The sequence below is a fragment of the Uranotaenia lowii genome, chromosome 2 (genome assembly GCF_029784155.1).
Source record: "Uranotaenia lowii strain MFRU-FL chromosome 2, ASM2978415v1, whole genome shotgun sequence".
Lineage (NCBI taxonomy): Eukaryota > Metazoa > Arthropoda > Insecta > Diptera > Culicidae > Uranotaenia > Uranotaenia lowii.
In genome coordinates this window covers 144,411,681-144,428,220 of record NC_073692.1, presented here as the reverse complement: position 1 = coordinate 144,428,220, position 16,540 = coordinate 144,411,681, and the positions used below count along the sequence as shown (strand labels likewise).

At 39.1% G+C, this 16,540-nt stretch overlaps 1 protein-coding gene across 2 annotated transcripts in view; it reads right to left on the bottom strand.

The window, feature by feature from the left end:
• Positions 1–5,838: 5,838 nt before the first annotated feature.
• Positions 5,839–16,540, bottom strand: part of LOC129743598 (reticulon-4-interacting protein 1 homolog, mitochondrial) — a 64,190-nt gene continuing 53,488 nt past the window's right edge. Inside the window, exons 1-5 of one of the 2 annotated variants that reach the window (XM_055735664.1) lie at positions 7,374–7,449; positions 7,044–7,310; positions 6,757–6,971; positions 6,353–6,687; positions 5,841–6,285 (exon numbers count right to left, since the gene is read on the bottom strand). In XM_055735664.1, coding sequence (XP_055591639.1) covers positions 5,904–6,285; positions 6,353–6,687; positions 6,757–6,971; positions 7,044–7,310; positions 7,374–7,383 — 1,209 coding nt within the window. In that variant the 5' untranslated portion in view covers positions 7,384–7,449 and the 3' untranslated portion in view covers positions 5,841–5,903. Of the gene's footprint in view, positions 6,286–6,352; positions 6,688–6,756; positions 6,972–7,043; positions 7,311–7,373; positions 7,450–16,540 lie in introns of those variants that run through there. The other variant, XM_055735665.1, reaches the window with a different exon arrangement.

Below are 16,540 nucleotides of genomic sequence, written 5' to 3'. Positions count from 1 at the left end.
ACTAGATTTAATTTCGATTTTAACGCTAAAACTTGTTTTATTTAATTCTGGTCGTAGAATAGTTATATCCAAAATATCTAGATGAAAATCAGTTTCAAATTTACGGTAGTCCATGAGGTAAAATCAAACACTAGACAGGTGTTTGAAACTTTTTTTTATACCGTTTATGTTATGTCCAAACAAGTACGAATTCCTCATCTCATGCAGCGGCTAATCTGATCAAAACGGTCATAAGACGGTATCAGCAGCAAGCGAACGAATTACTTTCAGACTTCCTTGGGCGGACATCTAGAAGTCACATTGGAATCGATGATGTCCCGATAACCTATCACGTTGCAAATCTACAAAGCTGTACGAAGCAATGGAATCGTACCTAGATGTTTGTTTTTTTTTTGTGTGCAGTGTTTCGTAAATACATTCGGTCAAATGGTCGCGTATTGCTAGTATGTGCAATACTACATTCTGTGCTAACTGCTGATTTTCGAATTGAGAAAAAAAACGTATTTGAAATAAAAATTTGATTTGAAAATAAAGAGTAATTACAATTTTATGATCGATTCACACCTCAGATCCATGAAACATTTTTTAGTAAACTGAAAATTACGAAGTCTAGTATATTTTGCCTCACAAGTTATGCTCCTATCTCGGGCATAACAAAATTAACACGAGGCTAGACCATTAGTTAACCACATTTGTGATCAAATACGAGGATTCTCGTTTTTTTGCATAACGCGAATGTGCTACTCTTAAGGAATCTATCCAAAAAATTCAACACTTTGATATATGATCGTGCCATTACGCAAAAACTCTTGTGAGGTAAAAAGTCAAAAACATATTGCTTTTGTGCCGAAGGTGGACAATCGGCTAAATTTATAATTGGATTTTTATCTTGAATATTAATTTTAAATAATAAAAGCTATAACGTAGCCATTAATATCGTAAATTTCTCGAAAGAGATACAACGGCCCCAATATCCGGATGTATGTTCTGTCGATGTTCCGTTGTACCTTTTCCAAGAAATTGTGGATACTTACGGCTATGTTATATGTACCTTTTTATTTCCCATGGTTTCTTTCAAACTTTCGCATCACTCTTGAAACTTTGATCATTTTCAGATTCGGAATATTACGACGTTATTTATTAGAACAAGCACATCGATTTTTGAAACTACTGATTTTGTATGTTTTTAGCGATTCTGATGTTCAAATTTATATATAAAATATATAAATTTGAACATCTGATGGTATTCTCAGTTGGCTAATATTTTAAGTTTATTCTAAATTCATATACGTTTATCTATAGATTTTAAAAAGGTCTTCATGTTCAATTCACCAAAAAATGTAGGTGATGTTCATCATGCACAAATTCTTATTTATTAGAAGAGCAATCACATAATTCATTCTACTACTTTAAAATCAATTGGATAAAAATTATGTAGTTTTTCATGTATCCACGAGCTGCAGAATATTTTACGTGTACTTAACTCCTCTTCCTCAGAATTTGTTGCCTAAACAAAGGCGTTTAATATTTGCTGGTCTCAATGAAAAATGCTTTGGAGGCTTTAGGGTAACGGACTTATTTTGGACCGGGTTCATATTTTGGACCACCTTTCAGCCTTTTTCCAATATTTCCCTCATAAACCATTATAATCATGAAAATTTCTCACAAATATAGTTAAAGCTACTTCTTATGATTCCAATCATATCTAACATGCTATTTAAATAAGATGATAAGGGAGAGAAAATGGAAAATAAAGTTTTGATTTTTCACAGTTGTGTCGAATCAAGCCCATTTCAGGAGTACGTGTCATTATTGGAGTCAACTTTCAAGAGGTTTTTTGCATAGCTGTGATGAATTCAACTACTACAAACATGTTCACAGCTTTGAAAAAACTCTTGAAAACTAGTTTGCAAACTCGAAGAACCAAAAAAAACTTGTTTTGATAGCAATTTGACCATGTCGAAAATAGGTCCTACTCAATTCCTTAGGGACTTATTTTGGACCATTCAACATAACCTGGGTATTATACTTGATTTTAATCTTTATAAACGTGATAAGACGTTGTACGACGATATGAAAAGAATTTTGCACTCTATTTCAAGCGCTTATTATCAAAAAAATTGAGAATTTTGGAACTTTTGTGAATTTTTCAGCGAAGAAAAATATGGCTTTCAGATGGTTAAAAAGATCGAATAATTCTCGCACATTTTTATTTTTTTGGAACCAATGTTTTCTCCAGAACTGAAGCCAAACCAAATCCAATAAGGTTTTGGAGGTCAGAATGCATCAATTGAAGTCACGGAGATGATGATGTCAGACTTTCTTAACTTCCTTCGCCTGAAGGAGATTGCGTTCTTAAAATTGATCCTGGAGAAAAGCCATTATTTAACACTGCAGAACAAATTTTCGAGTGCCGTCGGAATTTTCAAAACACTTAAAACACACTACTTACATAACAGAGGAGTTTTTCGGTTTTTCTGTTATTTTTTCGAAAATTATTGTTTTGAAGCATAAAAAGTTTCATAAAAAAGGTTGTAGTAAGAAATATTCAACAAACAAGTGAACCTAAATAGAGACAAGGGGGGAAGTTGAAGAAAGTTGGATCAGAAATGAATTAACGTGAACAAACAAAACTTGACTACAAGAATAAGAAAGGAAAAGATATACTGAATTATTTGCATAATTGCGCAGCAACAACTAGTAAAATCTAGCTAGTTTAAGGGTGGTCCAAAATAGGTCCAGAGGGTGGTCCAAAATAGAATCCTGGCGGTCCAAAATACCGACCAGCGTAATGATCGAAGAAACGAGTTTTTAGGCTTAAGTCTTGTTACTTTGCATCAATCGACAATATATTTCGATAGAAAAAGCCTTGATCTTCGTAATGAACGGTGAAGCAATCAAAATTTGTAACATGTACGTTTTTAATTCAGAAAATAGCATAGCCACTTCCCAAAGCGGTCCAAAATAGGTCCGTTACCCTATCAGACAGTGCCTATAGAGATAATTTAGATCGAATTGAATTAAAAATTTTACCATGTCAAAATGTGTTTAAGATCGTTAGACGTTGTATTATTTTTTTTTAGCATTATTTCAATTTCACCTGTGTGTGATAGAAATATTTCTATTTTTGCATTACAGCATGCGAAAAACGAACACGTGTTGTGAAAAAACTTGAAGGCCGCAGATCTTGAAAATGTTTTTGCATGGTAAAGTTTTCAAAATGTGCTAAAAGTTTCAAAATTTTTACCACTTTTTCAACCAACACCAGTGAATTTGCCCTTAAGCGGGCCATAGACTACACTAATGGCGTGTGCAAATTCAATGATTCCAGGACGATTGTAAGATCTATGCTCGCCCACACACGATAAAAACAAATTTTGCGCGAACACAAACGATGGCTGGCGAAAACAGCAACAGCAACAACAAAAAACCACCTTCACCCCGGCTGGGGCTGAGTAAATGGACTGAATTTTGTACAAACAACAGCACCATACACCATGCCACAGAGGGTGGTTTGAACTAACGAGCCTATAGTAGTCTCTTTTGTTTGTACAAAATACGGATTTTTCCGTAGATCAACGGATTTTAAGCTTTTCTACGGAGCTACGGATCGATGCTCAAAATCTACGGACTTTCAGCATTTCCTACGGATTTTCTACGGATTATCGAAAAAATTAACGAAAATTCTACCTGACGACCAAAAAAAAGGTCATAAAGTTTCCATTTTGCCAGTACATTTTTCGATTTTCGTCAAAGCTACGGTCTTGAGCGGTTTGCAATCTGGCAATGGACCCCAACCCGTTATCCCTTAATTGGCGCTAGTGTGATGTCGCCAAAATTTAAGAGAAGCCGATAAGATCTGAATAAACATTAAAACCGTCATTATTCAAGCAAAAAAAAAATAGCTGAGTGTTAGAGCACCTGTATCCGTGGTCCAAACAGCCGGTTTAGACCCATATTCCGACCCAATCTAACGCATCCGTGTTCCATTATACCAGTTTCATCCCATATTTTCAGAACTGGTATAAAGATTGCTGCAAAATTGGTGAAAGTTTGATCCAATATGACGCAGTTCTAAACCGTTTGACAGTTAATGGAACACGAGTGGGGTTGCCCGTTTTTTCACTGGATTGGATCTTATTTCATTGGTTCAATTCTTGTATAAATTAGACCCAAGAATAGACCACGGATACAGATGCTCTTAGGATCAACATTTAGCCAAGACACATAGAGAAAGTACTGCGCCTTTATGTAGACAAGACAAATATTTTTCAAATTATTTTGTCCAACTATCGGGCTCAATACACAGACACAAGAAATATTGCAACTTTTAAACATGCTAAGAGCACCTGCAACGGTTCAGGTCTAAATATTGGTTTTAGGTATACCAGTTTTAGCAAAATTTTAAATTTAGGAATCGGCTAAAACACGGGCTCCCCACCGGTGTGATAGCAAATTTAAAACGGGTACACTTTTATTGCAGACACTCAATAATTGAAAAGAAAAAACTCATTTTAATTGAAAAATTGCTAAGTTTTGAGTTTTACACCGTCATAATTCTACCAGCATTTCATTAAATTAAAGTCTTTTTAATAAAGTTTGTTCGAAACAAGTAGAAATGGATTGATGATTGAATACCTTTCTTTTTCCAATTGACTTCGACCGATTTCTTCCAGGCCGTAACGAAACCCCATGTCGAGCTGAATCGGTTTTTACTATTTTGACTAGTTTCAGCTTGCTTCATTGACAACGACCTGACTAGTTTCGACCAAAACTTTGGCTCATTGAACAACTACCAGTTGGCAGAAACCAGTTGAAACCGATTTTTATCTATGATTGAACGAAGCTTAAAAAGCCAAAATGCCTATACGCAGCGAGAAAAAAGCTTCATGTTTCAAACCTTTTTCTTTTAAATATTGACTCATTTTGGGGTGTTGATTCCAAATATTAATTTAGTTTACCAGTTCTTGTTTATAGGTAAAAATTCATTCAACATATTTGTGCTTTTGTTTGGGCAAACTAAACAGATTGGCAAACATGCTCCTTTTATGTATTCTTAAGTAGAATTTTCATGATTATCAGTTGTTTGTAATGTAGCAGACGCGGCTTTTTAGCCAGAAATTGAAAGGAGTTTTTTCTAAGAATCATGTCAGTTTAGTCAATGTTATCGAACAATATATCATATTTCATGGTTTTGACAAAAATCGGTCATTACATGGATATTCAATTTTTTTTAATTTTTTTTTAAAGTTTATTGTTGTTTTGCATTAATTTCATTAGAATGTTTCTGTTATTGAAAATGAAAGTTCATATAACGTTTGAACTCGAGAAACGCTGACTGGGCTCACTAATTCGTTGAGGCCAAAAGCTATTTATTGAAATATGAAGTCAAGAATAGTGTGACATAAATTATTTATACTTGAAACGGTTTTTGTTAACATGTTTTCTCAATTTGTGTTACGTATTGACCGGTTTTGGCGAGAAAAAACATTCAAATAACTTCTCAAAAAGAAACAATTATTACACCCAATGCTACCCAAACATGTGTGAAAATAATCATCATTGGCTAAAATTTTCTCACCGTGAGCCCCAAACGTCTAAATCGATCTGTCGTATATTTTGAAATCCTGTTCCAAATTTGCTTGAATTTGGAACAAAGGCGTATAACTGTTGGGAATTTTGAAATCGATAACTGTGCTAAAACAGCAATTTACGCCACCGGTGCCAGCCGAAATGTTTTAGCGTGGTCGAAAACAGTGTTTTGCACCTACCGTTGGGACAGCCCTAATGTTACGCAAAACCTCAATAATCACCGTTTGTAAATGTGCATTAAATGAAAGTACTTTAAAAAGTGTACACGCTGATTAGATAATAACAAAATTCTTTTACTAATTTATTTCGACTTAAGTGTTGTAATCTATCACAATCTTTCCACGCAAATGCTTGGCATCAACGCGCGTATAGGCATCTAACATTTTATCGAACGGAAGCACTTGCTCGATAACCGGTAGTAATTTTCCTTTCTCTACCAACTTCTGCAGATAGGCAATACCCTGTGGAGCCGGCACAAAGTATCCCCACATGACTAGACCATTTTGGCCGCTAACCGATGTCAAATTGTTACGCAATATGCTTGTTGCATTTTGGTACATTCCTGACGCGAAACCATTATCGTCAATGTTTTTCAACACCGGTGAATTGAACGTTATGTACTTGTCGAACCGCCAAGGAATCATGGTTGCATATTCCGAACCTTTACCGGCACAATCCAAGATGATATCGAATCTGTAGGAATGAGGAAAAACATTTTAAATTTGAAAATTAGAAATGGGTTCTAAAGATAGATACATACTTTCCTGCACTGATTATCATTTTCTCATGCTGAGGATCGTTGTAATCAAACACGTAGTTCACACCTAAATTTTGAATTTTCTCCACAGCATCGGCTGAGCATGTGGCAAACACTTCTACACCCTCAGCTAGCAGCATCTGGACAGCAATTGTTCCAACTCCCCCAGAAGAACCTAGAACGAGAACTTTCTTTCCCCGCCCACCGCCAACAGGTGAAATGGCACCCAACAGGCTACCCAGTTGACCAGTAATGTAAAGACCTGACCACGCTGTTAATCCAGCATACAGAATAGCGCTTGCATCAATCTTACTGAGCTTTTCTGGCTTTTTGGACAGCTGTAATTTTAAAAAAAATATTGCAATATTCTTAAGAACTTTTCAACACCGTTTTTATTGTATACTCACACAGCAGCGATCAACTACGACATATTCAGCGTGACAGCCTTGCCGATTCAAGGGAACCACTCCCCAAACTTGATCGCCAACGCCCAAGTCCCGATCGGGAATTCCGAAACCCTTCTGGACGATCTCGCCGGCAAAATCTCTGCCCAGTATGAGGGGAAATTCTATGTCGCTTTTATTACATCGCATGGCATTCAAAACTGATGCGCCATACCCTTCTGCGGGGACAAAAAGAAAGAAAAGATTATCTTTATAAGCCTAAAACGATTCCCTCAGGTTGTGTAACCTACTGATCATGGCCACATCGATAGGGTTGACGGAAGCCGCCTCGATCTTCACCAGCAGTTGATTCGGTGAAGATAGAACGGGCATTTTAATACTGTCGCTGAACTCCACTTCGTCTAGAGCGCCGTACGAGTGGATCTGCCAGCCGTTCATGCGATTAACCGGTCGAACTTTTCTGCTGTGCGATTGTATACTAGCCGTTTGGAGTGTGAAGCAGGTTTGTACCTGGGCAAACAAATGCCGTATGTGTTTCTTGGGCAACATTTTGGTTCCTTGAGAAAGATCGTCCAGAGATTAATTGGAATGAGTTAGTTTAGATAATTTTAAGTTTGTACCAAATTGCATTCGACGTTAAACCACTGATCACAGTTAAAGCGAACAGAAATAAACACAACATATTTTAACTCATTTTTAAACAGGTCGTATTAGCTTATGTTGAGAAAAGTTTCCGCTATAATTTTCCTCTTATTTTATGTGAATTTCAACTTAGTTTTTAAGATTATTTAATAAACTTGCCATTCGATTCAAAATTCACAAAACTTCCTGAAAAAAAAGGTTTCTTGCACTTGCACTATTGCCATTAGTTTATAAGACCTTTAGAATACTAATTATAGAAAAACATCTTTGAAGACATTGAGCATTAAACGCCAAGTTAAGTGTTGCCAAAAAGACATGAAATGACATGACTGGATGCAGTCTGCATCAAGGTTATTTTATTACTAGGTTTTCTGACTTTCACAGTAAGTAGGCGAGGAGTGCGCGGTGACGAGTGGAAGCAAGTGGTAAGCTCGTTACGTTTGTTAGTAAACATAAAAAATTTGTATTCAATGGCAGTTTTATTTTTGAATCTCCTTTTCTCGAATATTGGGGCATTTGTGTTTCATGTTTAAGCAATTGCCGTCTCTTCCATGGCGAGTCCTATAAAGAAAACTGATTCCTGTCCAGTGTACGGTATGGAACAAAATATTATTTTATTTCTTAAAGCGGGCCATAGACTACACAAATTGGCCTGTACAAATGCGATGATTCCGCGTCGATTGTTTGATCTATGCTCGCCCACACACTATACAAACATATTTCACGCGAACACAAATGATTGCTGGCGAAAACAGCAACAGCAACAAAAAAACCATCTCCACCCTGGCTGGGAGAATGTTTTGTGCAAAATATTTCGATCCCGACCGATTTTACACCAACCGTTTGGGCGCTCATTCAAGCAGTGCCATACACTATGCAAATCGTGCTCACAGCGACAAAATTTCATCGAATTTCATCGCATTTGTACAAATGTTGTGTAGTCTATGGCCCGCTTAAAAGGTTCAAATGGTACTCTGATTGATTAGATCCCGGATCGCAGATTGAGTGCCGTTCTCTGTCTGTTCTCTGTTCAGTCAACGTGATGACGATTGAATGTAAATTTATGACCGATGAACAGCTGAAAGGTGAGGTGAAGCAATCGATAAGCAAAGCTCGCCTATAACCCCAGACGCTTTCAGAAGTCAGATTTGACAAGATTCGCCGACATTTAAGAGCTTCCCGGAGTCGAAGGTTGTGATAGTGGAAACATTCTTCAGCTGGCATGTTTATTGAAAACGCTGTCCAGCAAGAACAAACTTCTCTTTTTTCGTTTTTTAAGTGATAATCCATCTAAACCATCCTGCCACAATTCCGAAATATTAAGAAAGCTATAAACTCTAATTATATATATTATTTATCAGCAGAACAGAACGAAAAAAATATATTCAACAACTTATTTTTTACTATTTCACAAATTCTATAATCATCTGATCCTTAGGAACATTTTGTACTTTACACAACGATGTTTAATTTGTCCACATGATTCGATACGTGTAGATTGTATAAATTCTTCACTGGTGGGCGGTTCTGGTTCACTTTATTGATTACAATCTTTCGCAGCTAGAATAAGTCTGGTTAGCCAGCGGGTTTGGTGATATTCCGTTTGGCTCGTACCACCAAATATTCTATTCTCAGCAGCGGTTCCTGCTATCCGGTTTTCCGTTCATCTTCAACTAGAGTGAATGCTACTTACGGGACTAGGTGATGTAACGTAAAACATTGTGATCCCAACCGGTTTAAGTTTATTCACTCTCCTGCAGGAGTATTTTTCGTACCAAACAGTGAAAACCGACTTCCGGATGTTGCATCGCAAGGGAAACTGTAATTGGAAAATGTAAACCTGTGTGCTTTTTATTTTTTTCGTTCATTTTAATCATACCTACCTGCACTTTCCGCGTTTTGGAGACCTGCTTCGAAAAATGTCCATAATTCATCGAAAAATATCCAACGTTTATCCCGCAACAGGGCAATCAACCGAGTAGGATCCCTAGGGAAGGGAAATGAACGAACTCTTCTTTTTGTTCCAACTGATGATGGTATCCTCGCTACTAGAATCTACAGCTTCAAGACACTTGGAGGTATCCTCTGAGTTAAGGTCCTCAGGAGTCTTCCAGGTCAATAAAATAAATAATGCTTCTCACTAAATTTCGGCTCAAATCGAATCTTACACATGATTGAACTAAAGAAAAACCGTGTGCTTTGTTGGTAAACAAACGCAACGTAGCCTTGGTAGCCAATTTGAAAAACCAACATGGTTGATTCGGAAATTTTGTAGATCAGTACACCTACTATGTACCCCCCTTGGTCTGCATGATGCATGCAGGGTGAGGTGCCAGGTGTCCTGATTTTCGAGAGACCGTCCTGATTTTTCAAAAACTCTCGATTTGTCCTGATTTTCTAAAATTGATCCCTAAAATGTCCTGATTTGTCCTGATTTTCATAAAAACTTCTCAAATATAATCGAATTTGTAGTTAATCTATGAGAAAATCGAATAAATAGGTTATGAAATTGATAAACCCATTCAACAGATGGTAATCTTCGGTTCAGCGATGATATTTAAATGGTGTTTTCCGATACACGGAGAAAAAAGACGGTAGTTGTTCCAATTATTTCAGCTTGTTATACCAATAATCGGAGGTACCACTTGGATTCGTACCGCATCACTTGCTATAAACGGTCGTGTTTTTTCGCCTCTGCTAGTGTAGCTCAAAGACAGTGACGAAAAGTTTATTGTGCCAAAATTATTCGGGTGTGAATACCGTTCGGTAGTGAAACACGATTGTGATATTATCACTGATCACGCGATCACAGCTCAGTGATAAAATTTATGAATAATTGGGTGTGCAGTTGTCAGGAAAGCCGTTTCTATCTGTACGCATAGAACAAAGCCACCATTGACCTTGGACTTCAGCTGCTTGGAACAAAGGGCCACACGTTTGGTCGGGCCGAGAAGTTTGAGATTGGTATAGGGTTACCAGACGGATAAGTATTTGCAAAAAAAAAATTTTTTTTTTCTTCTTCACTAGTTTTTTTTTTAACTTATTCTTGTTTGTTATTTTGTTTGGTTTTATTATTCTTATCCACTTATTATTGATCCTCATTCTTTTAATTTTTTTTCTTCTGATCTTATTTTAATTGCTAAATTTTATGACTACACACAGTGTAATACACAGTAGTAAAGGTTTCGTTCTCCACTTTTGCCCGTTATGTCGGAAAGCAAACGACTAACGGATGACGATGGCGAGGATGGTATGCATCCTCCATTCAAAGAGGGAATGCGCACGGAAGATAATCTTTTGGAGGAACCTCCTTCTCAAAATATCCCTATACAACCGATGTATCTTTCAGATACAGAAGATACTCCTGCCTCTGCTCCTGAACTAACTAAAACTCCTAATTCCTCAACACCCTTCATATTCGGTAATCCCCGCCCCCTTTTAACAAATGAAAGTTCAAAGTTACCGGAAACTACCCCTCGCCGTCGGGTTTACCAGTCTCAATCGACGGGACCCTGGGTAGTCTATATCCGGCCCAAACAGAATGGGAAACCACTTAATGTGATTTCAATCTCCCGAACCCTCGACCGATCGTACCCTTCCATAATCAACTACCAGTCGATGAGTCGGAACAAGATGCGCGTTGTCGCTGGTAGTCTGAAGGAAGCAAACGCCATTGCTTGTGACGAGAGGTTTACGATCGAGTACCGCGTTTACGTTCCCGCTCGTGACGTGGAAATCGACGGAGTGGTAGCCGAAGAGGGTTTGACCGTCGATGACCTAATGGAATCAGGGGTTGGCCGATTCAAGGATCCTGCTCTTCCAACGGTCAAGGTGTTGGACGCGCGACAATTAAAATCAGCATCTGGCGAGGGGGAAAAACGAAAGTTTTCCCTGTCGAACTCTTTTCGGGTTACCTTTTCCGGCACTGCACTTCCTGATTACGTTGCGATCGGGAAGGTTCGTCTACCTGTGAGACTTTATGTGCCTTCGGTCATGTTCTGCCAGAAGTGCAAGCAGTTGGATCATACGGCCGCCTACTGCTGCAATCAGGCACGCTGCTCTAAGTGCGGGGAGAAGCATGAGGAAGCTTCGTGTACAACACCAGCGGCAAACAGGTGTTTGTATTGCACTGGTGAAGCATCTCATGCTCTCTCGGCGTGCCCTAAGTACATATCGCGCCGGGAAAAAATCAAGACTTCCTTGAAAAATCGAGTAAAAATGTCCTATAGAGACATGGTTCTGAAGTCTTTGCCAATCGTCTCAGAGAACCAGTTTGACCTTCTAAGTGACTGTGAGTCCGAAGGGGAGGATCCATGTGAAGGGACTTCAACTGGGCCATTTTTAAAAAATAATGTTTCACAGGCTCCAAAAAGGAAACGCATCACTAAAACACCAACCAAATTAGCTGCCAGCAAAATTAAAAATAAAAGAAATCCTCAAAGTGGAAATAGTAATTCTGCCCCTCCTATTCAGAGTCCTCCGGGTTTTAATCCGTCCCCGAAGGACTTCCCTCCACTTTCTGGGAAGTCAAAACCCCAGGCTTTCCTTCAGAATTCAGGCCCAGCAGTAACTAACAGGAATGCAACAATTTCCAGAGAAACTGCATCTGATCCATCGTCGAAAGGTTTTCCCAGCTTTTCGGCTGATGGTAAGATGAAATTCTCGGAAATTGTTGCGTTCATCCTGGACTTTTTCAGTGTACCAGCAGGATGGAGGACTATGATCAATATGTTTGTACCGCTTTTGAGAGAAGTCTTGAAAAAGAAAGCTCTCACCATGACCCTCATCGCAGAGACAATTTCTTTTGATGGCTAACTCATCCAATGAGGGAAGAGAAATTGTTTCTGTATTGCAATGGAACTGCAGGAGTATTTTACCAAAATTAGACGCACTCAAAATATTGGTACACAATTTGAATTGTGATGTGTTCGCCTTATGCGAAACTTGGCTTTCTCCTAACGTAGATTTCAACTTCCATAGCCACAACATTATTCGCCTGGACCGTGATGGTCAAAGAGGGGGTGGTGTTCTTTTGGGGATCAAGAAATGCCACTCTTTCTATCGTATTCCACTACAACCATCTCCAGGTATTGAAGTCGTTAGTTGCCAAGCTAGAATAAAAGGTCAAGACCTTTGTCTAGCCTCGGTTTATATTTTGCCATCTTCAAGCGTGAGCCGGAACCAATTGGCGAATATCATTTCTCTTCTCCCAGAACCCCGGTTAGTTCTGGGAGATTTTAACTCCCATGGCGTGGGCTGGGGTAGCTCACGTGATGATGATCGTGCTAACATTATTTATGAGCTGTGTGACGACTTCAACATGACTGTCTTAAACAATGGGGAAGTGACTCGAATTAATGGATCCCAATCACAGCATAGTATTTTAGACCTTTCTTTAGCTTCTTCCTCTCTGAGCTTGGATTGTACGTGGAAGGTAATCCAGGACCCTCAGGGAAGCGATCATTTGCCTATCCATATTTCTATCATCAGTGGTCGTAGTCCACCCGGAGAAATCAATATTCCTTATGACCTCACAAAGAATATAGATTGGAGAAAGTATGCATCGGGTGTTAGCGACGCCATCAACTCAACGAACGAACTACCTCCGGAGGCAGAGTATGGTTTCATCTCCGAGACGATTGTGGAATGTGCAATCGGGGCACAGGTCAGACGTAACGAAAACTCAACGATCCTGAAAAGACCTCCTACTCCGTGGTGGGACGGTGAGTGTTCTCGCGCGGGAAATGAAAAGCGCACGGCGTTTGTCGAGTTTCGCAGAACCGGATTGCCAGAGAAGTTCCAGCGTTACTTAGCTTTGGAACGCAAGTTCAAGAACCTGATCAAGGCCAAGAAACGTGGATACTGGCGGCGATTTGTGGATGGGTTATCTCGAGAAACGTCTCTGCGCACACTTTGGCAAACAGCACGAAACATGCGTAATCACACTCCCTCGAACGAAAGTGAGGAAAGTTCGAGTCGATGGCTATTAAAGTTCGCGAAAAAGGTCTGCCCGGACGCAGCGCCAGCTCTGAAAATATATCGGGATACAGAGAATAGCTCCGACACCGAGGATAAATTCTCGATGGTCGAACTTTCACTTGCGCTCTGGTCCTGCAACAATTCAGCTCCCGGACTGGACAGAATCAAATTCAACTTGTTGAAGAATCTGCCAGACTCCGCTAAAAAACGGTTATTGAATTTATTCAATAAGTGTTTGGAACTGAACATTGTTCCGCATGACTGGAGACAAGTGAAAGTCATCGCCATCCAAAAACCGGGAAAACCAGCTTCTGATTACAATTCGTATAGGCCGATTGCAATGCTCTCGTGTCTCCGGAAATTGCTCGAAAAAATGATCCTCTTTCGGCTGGATAAATGGGTTGAATCAAACAATCTGTTGTCAAGTACACAATTTGGATTCCGTAGAGGCAAGGGTACGAACGACTGTCTAGCATTACTTTCATCAGACATTCAATTGGCGTTTGCCCAAAAAGAGCAGATGGGGGCAGTATTTCTGGACATCAAAGGGGCATTCGATTCGGTGTCCATAGAAGTGCTATCTAGTAATCTTAACTCTTGCGGACTTTCACCAATTTTGAACAATTTTCTATATAACCTGTTGTCTGAAAAAATCATGCATTTTAGCCATGGAGAAACCAATATTGAACGAATTAGTTACATGGGTCTACCCCAAGGCTCATGTTTAAGCCCCCTGCTATATAACTTTTATGTCCGAGAAATCGATAGTTGTATGGCACAAAATTGCACGCTACGACAGCTTGCGGATGACTGTGTTGTTCATATCACAGGTAAAAAAGGCACTCAAATTAAACCTCCGTTACAAGAAACTCTAAATAATTTATCACATTGGGCCAGGAATCTAGGCATCGAGTTTTCGCCTAGTAAAACAGAGTTAGTAGTTTTTTCAAGGAAACATTCCCCTCCTCAAATAGAGCTCCTTATGATGGGTAGAACTCTAACTCAATCTCTTAGTTTTAAATATTTGGGTGTCTGGTTCGACTCTAAATGCCTTTGGGGAAAACATATTAGGTACTTGACACAAAAATGCCAAAAGAGAATCAATTTTCTTCGAACGATTACTGGAACCTGGTGGGGTGCTCATCCACAGGACCTCATCAGGTTATATCAAACAACGATACTGTCGGTCATAGAATACGGAAGCTTTTGCTTTGAGTCCGCCGCGAAAACTCACTTGATCAAACTAGAACGAATACAGTATCGTTGTTTGCGTATTGCCATGGGTTGTATGCAGTCGACACATACGATGTGTCTCGAAGTACTGGCGGGAATAATGCCGTTGAAAAATCGGTTCTTCGATTTATCGCTACGTTTCCTAATTCGAAGTGAAACTTAATGAATCCTTTGGTGATAGAAAATTTGGAAAGGCTTATGAATATTAATCCGCAAGTAAAATATGTAGATAATTATAAAACTTTTAGTCAATTAGAAATAAATCCTTCTTTATTAAATTCGGACACGAGTCACTTTTACCCGAGTAGCAGTTCCTTGATAAAATTCGATCTGTCCATGACCGCTGACATCCGTGGAATACCAGATCACGTCCGACCCAACATTATTCCTTCAATCTTTGCTTCAAAAGTACGTGAAATTGATCCTATAAAAATGTTCTTTACTGATGGTTCTAGAATCGAAAACGCGACTGGCTTCGCAGTGTATAATGAGGGCTTTGAAGCTTCGTTCAAGCTCCGAGAGCCATGCTCCGTTTACACTGCTGAGCTAGCCGCTATTTACTGTACCTTGGAACACATCCGCACACTGCCCGTAGACCACTATTTCATCTATTCGGATAGTCTCAGCTCCGTTGAGGCAATTCGATCGATGAAACTGATGAAGCGCTCTTCCCATTTCTTGCTGGAAATTTCAGGGGTATTGGGCGCTTTGATCGAAAATTCGTATAGGATTACCTTAGCTTGGATCCCGTCTCATTGTCTTATACAAGGCAATGAGAAGGCGGACTCATTGGCTAAGGTGGGCGCGTTACAAGGTGAAATCTTTGAGAGGATAATAACTTACAACGAATACTTTTCAATACCTCGCACTTTAGCGATTAACGCTTGGCAGTCTAGCTGGTATAATGGCACAAAGGGACGTTGGCTCCATACGATTATCCCTAAGATTCCGACGAAGGCATGGTTCAAGCATTTTAACTTGAGTCGCGACTTCATTCGCGTGATTTCTCGGCTCATGTCAAATCACTGCCGGCTTGACGCGCACTTGTTTCGTATTAATCTCGCTGCAACCAATGTTTGCGTTTGTGGGGATGGCTACCACGACATCGATCATGTTGTATGGACGTGTGAAAGGTATGGTCAAACGAGGGCTTGGCTACTGGATACCCTTAGGGCCCGAGGTAGATTACCTGGTGTTCCAATTCGAGACATTCTGGCAAACTTAGATTTTGGATATTTGTTCCCAATTTATAAATATCTCAAGCTGTCTGACTTGGTCGTTTAGTCCGCTTACCATGTAAACTCTCCCCTTATGTGTTCTTCATTTAATGTCTGTTTTGTTTGTTTAATTCTTAGTTCCACCTCTCATCCAACGGGTTCGACAATGACGTAAAGAAGGCTGGCCAGAAGGAAACCAACATCAAACCGTAGCCATCGAAACTACAGCTGCAGGAGGCCACCACTGAACCCTAATGGAAAACTGTTCTCGAAGAATACCCCCATATAAACCCCCTCCTTCCCCTTATTTAAAAAGTTCTAACAGTTGAGTCGCCGCGACTATTACGGCCCCCTTCCCTACTAACCTAGTGAAACGAATACACTCGGCACATTGAAACTTGTAAAAGTAAAAGGCCTTTAATAAACTAGTTGTTAAATAAAAAAAAATAAAAAAAAAATAAATACCAATAATCGAAATGCAGTTGATTTTTTCGCATTCAACTACTTTTATAATAGATTCAACTACAAACTTCTAATTGTCCTTACGCAATCAACTATCAATATAATGCATTCAACTGTATGATTAATTTTATGCATTAAACTATAAATACAATAGATTCAACTACAAACTGCTGATTGACCTTATGCAATCAACTATGAATATAATAGATTCAATTGTAATGGTATAATTGATTCAATTGTAATGGTATAATCCC